At 36.0% G+C, this 11,565-nt stretch overlaps 1 protein-coding gene across 1 annotated transcript in view; it reads left to right on the top strand.

Moving 5' to 3' along the window:
• LOC117111468 overlaps positions 1-7,418 on the top strand; it is a gene marked incomplete in the record, with an annotated part of 16,556 nt that extends 9,138 nt beyond the window's left edge. Inside the window, 7 exon segments of the mRNA XM_033254754.1 lie at positions 260-351; positions 830-980; positions 1,681-1,782; positions 2,703-2,861; positions 3,291-3,386; positions 5,465-5,631; positions 5,999-7,418. Coding sequence (XP_033110645.1) covers positions 260-351; positions 830-980; positions 1,681-1,782; positions 2,703-2,861; positions 3,291-3,386; positions 5,465-5,631; position 5,999 — 768 coding nt within the window.
• Between the last annotated feature and the right edge of the window lie 4,147 nt (positions 7,419-11,565).

The following is an 11,565-nucleotide window of genomic DNA, read 5'->3' as shown; positions in this document are numbered from 1 at the left end:
TATATATCCTATACCCAACTAACAAAGTTAAGCATGGTTTCCATTAAAATCGCTACACGGTGTTACCAACACCTTTGGCAACGCTGATTGGTCAGTTGCATCAAGGAGCGTTCCCGATTGCGTCGGGGACCGATACGCAGATCAAAGATTGCAGTGAAAACCCTGTAGCGACAGTGTAGCGATTGTATGGAAACCGAGCTTCACACAATCTATCTAAATTTTCATTGCATGTGAGTGACATACTTTAACATTTTTGCAGTACACAGCATCGGAATCCAGTCTGATGCAGAGCCTGTTCCAGGATAGATACAGCGGTAGCTCAGCAAAGGTCCCAAGTACTGTCTTAGCAAGGTAGGCGCTCATTTAAGCCTGGTTTCCTTAAAATCGCTACACTGTCGCTAACAATCGTTGTACTGCGTAGCAGTCCCCGACGCAATCGGGAAGGCTCCCCGATTTGACCGACCAATCAGGATCACCCAAAGTTGTCGGCGATAGCGTGTAGCGATTTTATGGAAACCCAGCTTTTTTATACATAGTTGTTAACCTGGAAATTAAATAAGCCATGTTGTAGTCTAAAATGCTCATGCCCGTATCACAATAAACATAAATTTAACGCTGTGTGCATGTGATAAGCCATGTTGTAGTCTAAACTGCTCATGCCCTTATCACAATAAACATAAATTTAACGCTGTGTGCATGTGATAAGCCATGTTGTAGTCTAAACTGCTCATGCCCGTATCACAATAAACATAAATTTAACGCTGTGTGCATGTGGCGTATGTTTGTTTGTGTCGATTGACCTTAAAAAATTATTTAAATTTCATTGAAGGTCAAGACGAGTTTCTTACTGTGATGTACCCGACAACACCGCGAACAGGCGTACTGATGCATTCGCCCACTTTTTCAGTTTATTCAAGGAGCAGGATATAGATGAAAACGGCTATTTAGATTTTAAAACATTCAAGCATTTTATCCAAAAAGTAAGTTAAACTAATGAATGAATAAATGAATGAATGAATGAATGAATGAATGAATGATGATGATGATGATGATAATGGTGATAATGATGATAATGATAATGACGATGATGATGACGATGTTAATGACTGGAATTATAATGATGATGACGGGAGTTATGATGATGATTATGATAATGATAATGATAATGATATTGATAATGACGACGATGACGATGACGATGATACAAAGGCGGATCCAAAGAACAATCTGAATAGGAGTCATGCGACATGCAAACCAACAAGCGGGGGTGGTGTTTGACATCTAAGTTTATAAATGCTTGACATAAATGCTGATGCATTGGATTTAAATCAATAATTAGCTTGTTCTCTACCTTGATAATATGTAATTTATGTATTTTCATGTACATGTGCGACTATATACGGCTTGAAGTCATATATACTTGATAAGTTGGATTACCCAATATAACAAGCAAGAATGGTCCAATGGACATTTCCGGAATGTCAATCAAATTTAACAACTGACCAATCAGAACAGAGCCAGTTGTCACACAAACGCACGTGCTTGCGTATGTTTTAACACTCGTTTCGTGGAACCTTAGCAACAATATCCAAGGAGCGGGGTTTAGTGGAAAGGTCCATTCCTTTTCATCTGTCTCTTATACACAATATATATATATTCTAATATATACTTTGTTTGCAGAATAAAAGTTGTTCCGTTACAAGCGACTATGAACTACTCTTTGGAAAGAACATGTCAATTGACGAAGCCTTTGGTCTCGTAGACTCCAGTGGAAACGGAAAGGTAATGCAGCTTATATTTGGTCAATTTGTTTGTTTTTCTTTTTTTTTTCTTTTTTCTGTTTTAATATTGTGTATTAACTCTATATAAGATAGTGAGTATATGTACTGGTATACAATAGGATAATTTTAAGCGTTAAAGAAGAGGAGAGGAATCTGCGCTATTGGAGAATTGTAATTCAATAATAATAAATAATTAGTGGTAATAAAGAGAATAATTTTAACTTAATACTGATATATTTTTGTACTTTGTAAAATAATTAGCAGTGATTTGTGTGTGTGGGTGTGTGTGGGTGTGTGTCTGTGTGTGTGTCTTGTCTCTCATAAAAATATGAATGTTTATTTTTGTACATTTTTTATGTTTTATAGTTAAGTATAATCATTTGTATGTTTGCATTGCATTGTTGTTGTGGACTCGCTTGCTTACGGCCCAATAGAATTTTTGTGAGATTGTTTTTATACCAAATGAAAATAAATAAATATCGGTTCCGATTGGGGGAAACTAATATTGTCATTCTATTCTCTATGTGCGCTTGATAGCACTAAAAGTTACGGTACGGTACACATTTCCAATCGCGCACGTTCTTCCCTTCACATTTATTACATATTGCAGATTACGCTTTTTAATGTGTTTGTTTTTTTTAACCGTGTTAACAAATGTACGAAAATACGCCAGCATCCGCTGCTGGCGAGAGCTGGTGAAATAAATTCTATAGTAAGTTCCTTTATATCACTATTGTGGCTGTTTTTAAATAACATTAAAAGTACTGTAGTCCTAAGACATTTTGACTTCGTTGATACATTGATGTTACGGTAAGACATTTTAACTTAGCTGCTTGTCAACCATACATATGTGTAGGAAGGGGGGGGGGGTGGTATGTATAACGTTTGTTAATAGAACATTTTCTTTTATTACTCTTCAAGATTTCCCCATACGACTTAGTGCGATTCGCCGAGCAAAGGGGCATCCATGTGAACTCGCGGCTTCTGGGCTACGCACGCCAGGAGATCAATGATTTTAACGGATACATCAATGCCTTGTTTAACAGTGTCATGAATCATGCTATGAAAGAGTTTGTGAAGGTAAGAAAATCATTACATCCGTCTAGCAAAAGCCTAAAATGATAACACACCATTGCCCTACGTGTCGAAGTAAAGCGCAGTAGAAATCCCAGTGGCGCATATATTGCTATTGGAATGGGGAGGGGGACTTGGGGACGCGAGCTTTTTTTAGAGGCGTGTGAACCCTAGATACACCACTTGACAACCAACGGCACTATTGAAACTTGTATTTCAGCCCACCAGCTGAAACACAAAGAGAGAAACAGACCGAATTGAACCAGAAATTAAAAGGACACAACCTGCCACAAATTTATAACCGACTGATGTAAGCTGCTCTATGAGTAAAGGCCCATACAATGTGGGGAACTAAAAGCACGAAAGCAAAGCTATTCAAAAGTTTTTTTTTAAATGGCCATTATCACTCTTACTCTGTATGACATATATTTGTAGGATAATGATTACGATCGCACTATTGGAATCGATACAAGGTACATACGAGGAACAGATTTTTCAATCAAAGTTGGAGACAGAGATTTTTTATTTGAGGTGAGGCATTTAGGTATACAAAGTTAGGTCGATATATTTAGGCTTCATATAATGGTAATACAGTAATTAATATTATTTTGTTTCCATGCGCAATGCGTTTTCTTTAACATTAGCATCAGAGTCATTGTGCTGAATTTCATAAGGGCGTCTATGGTGCGCTATTCGGTTCTTGCACTGCAGTTCGATAAAAAGTTTCCTGACCTGCGATTGGCATAGATCTATTAAACAACTAGAGTGCTGACAAGATGGCGAAGCAATGCCATAGAGATATAATAAAACTACTAGAGCGCTAACAGCAATGTATTCGATGTTAGAAATACGCAGAGCTGTGTGTGTGTGTACCATCCAAGATGGCTGCCATAGATTCAGCCAATCAAATTTCCCCTAAAAAATAATACAAAAATTAAAATCGTGTACATTACACCCATACACCGTAACGCTCGAGTTTCAAACATACGGGTAACTAGCTGTACTGAATTTTCTCTGTAAATTGAGGGCGCCATTGAAAATGATAGTGCTTAGGCGAAACGGTGATTGGTCAACATTTACAAAGAGGGCGACAAACTCTCAGCAATTTGCAAATTTACTGCTGGACAATTCTTAGGAAAAATGCAATGGGTTCTTTTAAGTGCATATGAGCCAGGTGTGGCTTCTATTGTAAGTCCTTATCCGCGAGAAAACTTATTCTACCTTCGACCCCTGGACGAGGAGTGCCTGTTGATAGTAGTTCCTCTACCTACCGCTCGGCCATTTAACTTTCCCCAAACATTTCAATAATATTTGAATTACTCAGTTTAAGTAATATAAATTAATTTTTTCCGTTGGACTGACGTCATAAATATTGTACGTTTTGTTCTCTCGTTAAAATTACTCAATCGCCTGATCATTCATAACATTCACTTCTTCCACCTCGACGATCTTCCTCCATCACATTATAATATTACGTAATTCTGCTTTCCAGCCTTCTCATGCTCGAACTTCTGGATTTCACACCTAATTTTTTCCATTTGCTCTTTGCCTTTCATAGAACCTCGCTCTTGATCCCACCAGATCATCTTCTTCTGACTAGAACCGCTCTTCTTATGTAGGCCCATAGAGATAATAATAAGAATACTAGAGCGCTAACTGCAATGCTTTCGATGTTCGAAATACGCAGAGCTGTGTGTGTGTACCATCAAAGATGGCTGCCATAGATTCAGCCAATCAAATTTCACCTAAGCAACATCGTTTGCAATTGCGCCCTCAATTTACCCAGAAAGTTCAGTACAGCTAGTTACCCGTATGTTTGAAACTCGAGCGTTGCTGTGTATGGGTGTAATGTACACGATTTTAATTTTCATTCCTTGGTACTTTATTTTTGAATAAGATGCTCCACTTGGCCTCGTTTTGGCTACAAATGTTTAATAATTTGTTATTACCATTGCTCATTATCAATGATGAAATAATAGTCAGTCAGAGGGCTTATTTATGGTAATAATATGTATATTAAGCCTGAAGGTGGCGCTTTACTACGACGGCCATCTTGGATGGTACGCATACAGTACATAACTCTGCATTGCTTCGCCATCTTGTCAGCACTCTAGTTGTTTAATAGCTCTATGTGTAGGCCCTAATTATATCTAAGCTTAAAATTACAGCTGGTACCGGTATATATTTATTGTTGTATTATATTTATTGTTAAATATTGGCAGGAAAATAACATTATTATAAGCTATAATAATCCTATGGTGTTACATATTTATTTTATATGATGTGTAATACGGTATGATATAGGCCTATATTAGATATATGATGTGCTGTAATGTATTAAATGAAGTGTGATATAGGCCTATATCATTATTATAAGAGCCAAGTATATTTGATATATTCTATATGATAATAATGATATGTGATGTGGTGTGGTGTGTGATGTGATGGTGGTGTAGCGTGGAATGATATATGATGTGATGTGGTGTGGGATGTAATAGTATGGGACTGTCAAATGTTGAGGACATTATATTTTATCGTTTTATTTTTAAGTCTCAGTCTCTAGTGTCAGTAGAATTTGTTTAATTCTGGTGTTTGCTTTTTCACTTCAGCAAGGTTATCGGGCAACCATTGCGTACCTGACGGAGTATGTGACGAAGCAGAACCTAAAAAAACGGAAGGAGAATTTGAAACGACAAACAGAGAAAAGAAAATCACACATAGTTTTCACAGATGAAGAGGTCCAGTCCTTAGACGATGAACTTACAAACAACACTTGGTAGGCCTACATGTTAAACATCCTTTACCAAATACTGTAAATTGTTTATTGTGTATTTCCAGCTTTCTAGCTAATAATTTTATAGATTTCACCTTTTTTCGGTAGCTAATCAACTTATAATACTGTAGTCAGCTTTGGTTTCTTTAGACGAAACTGGTTCCTTATTCAATCATTCTGTTTCTTAAGGCCAACTCAGACAGCGTCATACGACGCAGCCGATTTGCTGACGCGATAGGTCTGCGTCGGACTGCACCCAACGATAAATCTCGTCGGGTTGCGTCGTACGACGCTGTTTTAGTTTGCCTTTAGTATCTAAGTTGATATCTTTTATATTATTGATTATAGCTTATTAATATTACTCCTGCAGAAATACATTATACACGCTTTTGGTTTATCAAAACGGAAAGACGAAGTTTACTCACCGGAGGCGGACGGGACCGACGACTAGAGTGCGAGCCAACTTAAGCACGTATTCACATGACTGGTTTCCTGCAATTAAAGTTACCATCACTATTTTTTTTTTTTTTTTTTTTTTTGAGGTGTCTGATGTGAAAAGTAATTACTTACTTGTTTTATTCACATTTTTTTTAAATGGTCATACAGATATAAGCATACCATGTGTTGTTATATGCCTATCTGACTTGTTGTATTGGTAGTATTAGTTCCGGGAGAAATCAATTGTTTTAAGCTGGGCACTAACTGCGGCGTACGACCGTCTGCCGACAAATCCAACTCCGCACCTTGTGAGTGTTAGACGACGTGACGTCGTCTGCTGAATGTCGGTGGTAGTCTGAACGGATCTTTCCGTTCTGCATAGAGTCACGATTTGCTTGAGAAAGTTAGTTTAGAGAACACAGAAATTTTGTTACTCGGTGACTTGAACATTAGCTATGTTTTATATAAATATCTTTCAGACAATCCCATAAATATGATATGATTATCTTTAATTAAAATATGAGGCAATTAATTTATGACAAAACAAGGAACGTCACATTCTTCAGGTTGCATTGACTTAATACCGGTACTCACCACTATGCCAGACCAACACTCTAAAAGTGGTGTTGCTAAAATTGCTGTTAGTGACCATTTCTTAGTATAGTTGTACTAAATATGATGATAAACAAGTAAGACATAGGACGATCAGTTTTAGAGACTACAAAAACGTTGATATACTAAATTGTTCTTGCATGACATTACTTGCTGTCTAAACCTGCAAAACATACCTAATGACAATGACGTCAATAGTGCTTGGCCTACTCTTTTACAACTATTTTAAACAAACATGCACATACCTGAGTCAAACACAGATATTCCCATTGGATGTCACCTGAAATTTCAAAGCCAATTCAGGGATTATACTAAAAGCAAGTCCTGGATTAAGATCAGAGTATAGAAGGCTTGGTTGTTATAAGATAAAACTAAAGGGCAAAATCCAATTATTTTAACTCTGTAAGTATAATATATAGTAAAAAATTAAAAAAATTATGGAATGAATTAACAAATTAACGAGTAAAAATAATAAAAACACAAATTGCACTAGTATATATTGCAACTGAGTTCAATGATTACTTTACTAATATCGGGAAAAGTGTCATAAACTTTTGATCAAAATTTTCCAAAATGGATGACCTAGCAGATACAAAATAAAAACTTGATCACAGACTTTTACTGGCGAAGAGTTTTTAGGTTATAAATCCCTGGTATTTAATGGATATAGGATGGGTGAAATCACACAGAAAATACCGATTTGTATGACTGATAAATAAAATTACTCTTTTTGTTACGAATATGCCTATAACTTTATGTTTAGTTTGGAGAGCAGGTAACAATGTTTGATTAGGCGTAAACGACGAGAAGCAAACATAAGAATCAAGGTCAATATGATAGAAAAAAAGAATTCCTAGGAAAAAATGCTCAATTCGGGAAACGCTACTTCACACACAGTTACACCCGCACAAAGAAAGGAAGACATTACAATTTTCTATTATAGTTGCAATTTTGCCCTACCGGACGTTGAGATGTACTGAATACTCAGTACGTGTAAAAACAATTGCGAAAAAATCGCAAGTTGTTCTCGGGACTCGAAATTGTGCAAACATTGTAATGAATTCAGTGTCCTAATATTGTAATGTAGTATAATTAAAAATAAAATAGAATTGGTATTTGAAAAAAAAAAAACAAATTAATAAATTTCTGTATTTTACATTAGGTCCATGATAACAAGTTGCTTGAAACTCGGAGATTTTCTTTGGCTCATGACATTAAATTTAAAAATAATCTGGCCCTTCAAATAACTGAAGAACCAGGAATATAAGGTATCTGGGGGGGGGGTTGAAATCAATGAGGCGTTAATTTGGAAAAAGAATGTACAAAGCATTAGCAAAACATATTTGATATAACATCACGATGTTAGGCAAAATGGCAAATGGTTCAAGCAAGTCATTGTTTAAAAAAAAACTGTGTACCATACAACCATTTAATGACTATGCCATGACAGTATGGGAGTACCTCTGAACAATATAAGAATGTTATAAAGGCACCAAAGAGAGCGGCTTGTATCGTAACAAAAAATCTTGAATATATATTAATGTAATGGGTGATGATATATTCAGGCCTTGCCATGGCAAACATTCGAACAAAACAAAATCTGGAAAACCTGTAAATATTAAATTGGCCCAGTCCCTACAATCCTTTAAGACTACAAGTCGCATTTCTTCCAATGAATTTTATCATTCAAATTTCACATTTTATTCTGTAAATAATTAATTATTGTTAACCCGGTTCTCAAGACCACAGTGCAAAACACGTACATAGGCGTAGATCCCGGGGGGGATGGAGGGGATATATCCCCCCCAATATTTGACAAGGGGGGGATGGTCCATTGAATCATCCCCCCCAATATTTTGACTATGTATGGGATAAAATGGATCTTTACACACTTCAAAAGACTGTCACAGAAATAATTTGCACTGTCTTATGCGCTTACAAAGATGATCAAAATTAGCATAATGTATTAAAATTATTTTATCTGGTACCAATCTAAGCTCTACTTTCCTTAGATGTTAGATGTGCTTGCAAAGAGAGCCACATTTCACACTGAAGGGTGTGTACGACATCAGTAATGTTATATCAATTCCAAGAAAGTTTAAAGTTATATCAGTTGATGAGGAATTTATTGATTAGGCCTATAACAGCAAATTTCATCAATTTATTTTGCAAAAACAAGGTTTCCAGCTTAATAATAATAATAATAAATAATAATAATAATAATAATAATATAAAACGTTTTTTGTTTTTTTTAAACGGGAGAAAAAAATTCACAATCAGGTTTTTAGTATGAGAGTACATCCTGTCTCTTATACACATCTAGATGTGTATAAGAGACAGCATTAAAAATTCCATCAAAAACAATGATAATAAAAATGAGATAAAAAAAAAATAAATATAAACAAAAAAATAATATAATTAATAAGCATAAAAAAGGGTTAAACTGTATCGGACTCCGTTGAAATTTTATGCAAGGAATGCAGGGAAGGAATCGATAAGCAAAAATCTTTAATCTCATTTGGAATGTCTCCCCACAGTCGCGGAAATACACGGAGTGATGAAGGCAATTAGAAAAAAAAATATGTGTTGTCCTCTCCCAACGGACCCAATTTTACGAATTTTAGGGTCGGAATTTTAGCTTATCTTCTTTCTGTTCTTCACAACGAACAATATTTTTAATGAGCAAATAAGACTGGAAAATTGTGGTAATTAAGGGGTTTCAAAGGCTTATTTCATCGATTTTAGAGTCTACTAATATGTAGAAAATACATATTTTTTTCTCCTCGGCGAACTGTGCTTTGTCTCCCCGACGGGGGGGGGGAGCTCTCTCTCCCTGCCCCCCTCCACTGGCGCCACCCCTGATATTTGACCTCTGATGTTGAACTGTGTAGCAGGTTTGTGGAGCAGATTGTGGTGGGGTAATTTTTCAAATGCTTTAGAGTAATTTGAGTTCATCATTTTAAAACATTCCATTTTTCAACAGGATATTGCGGTAATATAAAAGTATTGATGACCATTGTACTGTATATATTAGAATAGGCTGATTTGTTTAACAACATTTCCAAAAAATTCCTTTATAATAATGAGTTAACGAAAATTTCAGTGGCTAATTCAACTTCGTTCACTTTATAATAATATTGAATGTTACTGTATCGAATAATGTACAGTAGAACCCCTCCTTTGAGACACCCTTATTCAGGGGACACCCTATTAAGGGGACAATTTTCCCGTGAAACGAGGGGCAACACAGTACATTTTTAACACTACGGCCAACCATTAAGGGGACACCCCTATTAAGGGGACGGGGACACTTTCTGAGTGCGCCAAATGGTCAAATAACCACTATTAAGGGGACACTTATTTTTTTTATCATTGTATCACAACAACTACAGCAGTTTCAAAGTAAGAAAAATTCATTCAACTTCATATTTTAACACCTTTTGAGCAATAAACCAGATTTTCTCCCCTGAATTCTTAGAGTAAACGTCAGTATAGGCCTACTGAATGTGTTGCTTCATATGAACTAATCCTGTCAATAATTTTGACCCTTAATCATGGGGAATTCGTTTACTTTTTTTGTGTACTTTCATACGGATTCTAATACATACCTACCATAACATGCACATTAATTCTAAGTCGTTACTCTATTCGTGTTAAATTCATCCAAAAGGAAGCTCAATATTTTAAATACAAAAAGGAGTGTTTGGTCATTAACATTGCATTCATGAAATAATATTGGAAACATTTTATTATAATTATTATTTTATTATTCATATCATTTATACAGCACCTTTTCTTTGTAGCACAAAGCGCTTCTTTTCCCCTGGTCATTAGGTCCTCATGTTTTGAGTGTTGCAGTTGGTGAACATCGCAGGAGTAGGCAACCCCACCAGGTACCTACGAGCCCGACATAAAATGTGACTACAGGAGAAGCAATGCAGATAAAGTGCCTTGCTCAAGGACACAAGAAAAATGTACAGTAGAGGTTTGGGAACCAGGCCTACCGTTCCCGCTGCACCAAACCGCTTCTCTACAACATATCAAACTACAGTATTGTTGTACATTTGTGTCGATTTCATATTATAAATGAATTGTATTTGCATATCAAATTGTTGCTATAAATTAGTTCTAATTCTACTTAGCTGATTCTTATGTCAATAAAAATAAAATTATACAGAATATATATGTCATTGTTGTATGAAACATGCCAAAAACCCTTATTAAGGGGACAATTTCGCGTTTTTGTTAAGTGTCCCCTGAACAGGGGTACCCTTATTAAGGGGACACCCCTATTAAAGGGACATTTTTTTTAGTTCCGAATGTGTCCCCTTAATAGGGGTTATACTGTATAACAGATTCTGTGATTTGTGAACCATAGGCCACACAGTTTTGATTATCATGGTGATAGACTGTAGGTTCGAATCCCACTAGTTCGGTAAAACTAAGTTTTTTTGATGTGTGTGGTTTTTGACAACGTGTGTGGGTATATTATCGGTATGTGTGTATGTGGTTTTGCAAAGGTATTATAGCCGAAAAGTGTTAAAAGAACATAAAACAATGGGTCCGCGTCACATTTTCAAAGTAATTATTTTTAGATTAACCATAAAGGATTAACTGAGCTTAATGTCTACAAATTATCAAGAATAGAGAAATAATAATAATAATAATAATAATAATAATAATAATAATAATAATAATAATAATAATTCTGGATTTATATAGCGCCTCACGTTGACACAACCTCGAGGCGCTTAGGCTATGTTCACACACACGGCGTAAGGCTGGCTTAAGCCTGGCGTAGCGTACGCCTTTGTGTGTGAACTAGGCAGTGGCGTTGTTAAAGCCACTCACTACGCCACGTCCTTGGCGTTATTAACGCTACCTGCA

Source organism: Anneissia japonica, unplaced genomic scaffold (assembly GCF_011630105.1).
Source record: "Anneissia japonica isolate Jap-2015-1 unplaced genomic scaffold, ASM1163010v1 scaffold483_len1788099_cov177, whole genome shotgun sequence".
In the NCBI taxonomy this organism is placed as follows: domain Eukaryota; kingdom Metazoa; phylum Echinodermata; class Crinoidea; order Comatulida; family Comatulidae; genus Anneissia; species Anneissia japonica.
Note: the sequence above shows the minus strand (reverse complement) of the source record. Positions and strands in the feature narration are given on the sequence as shown.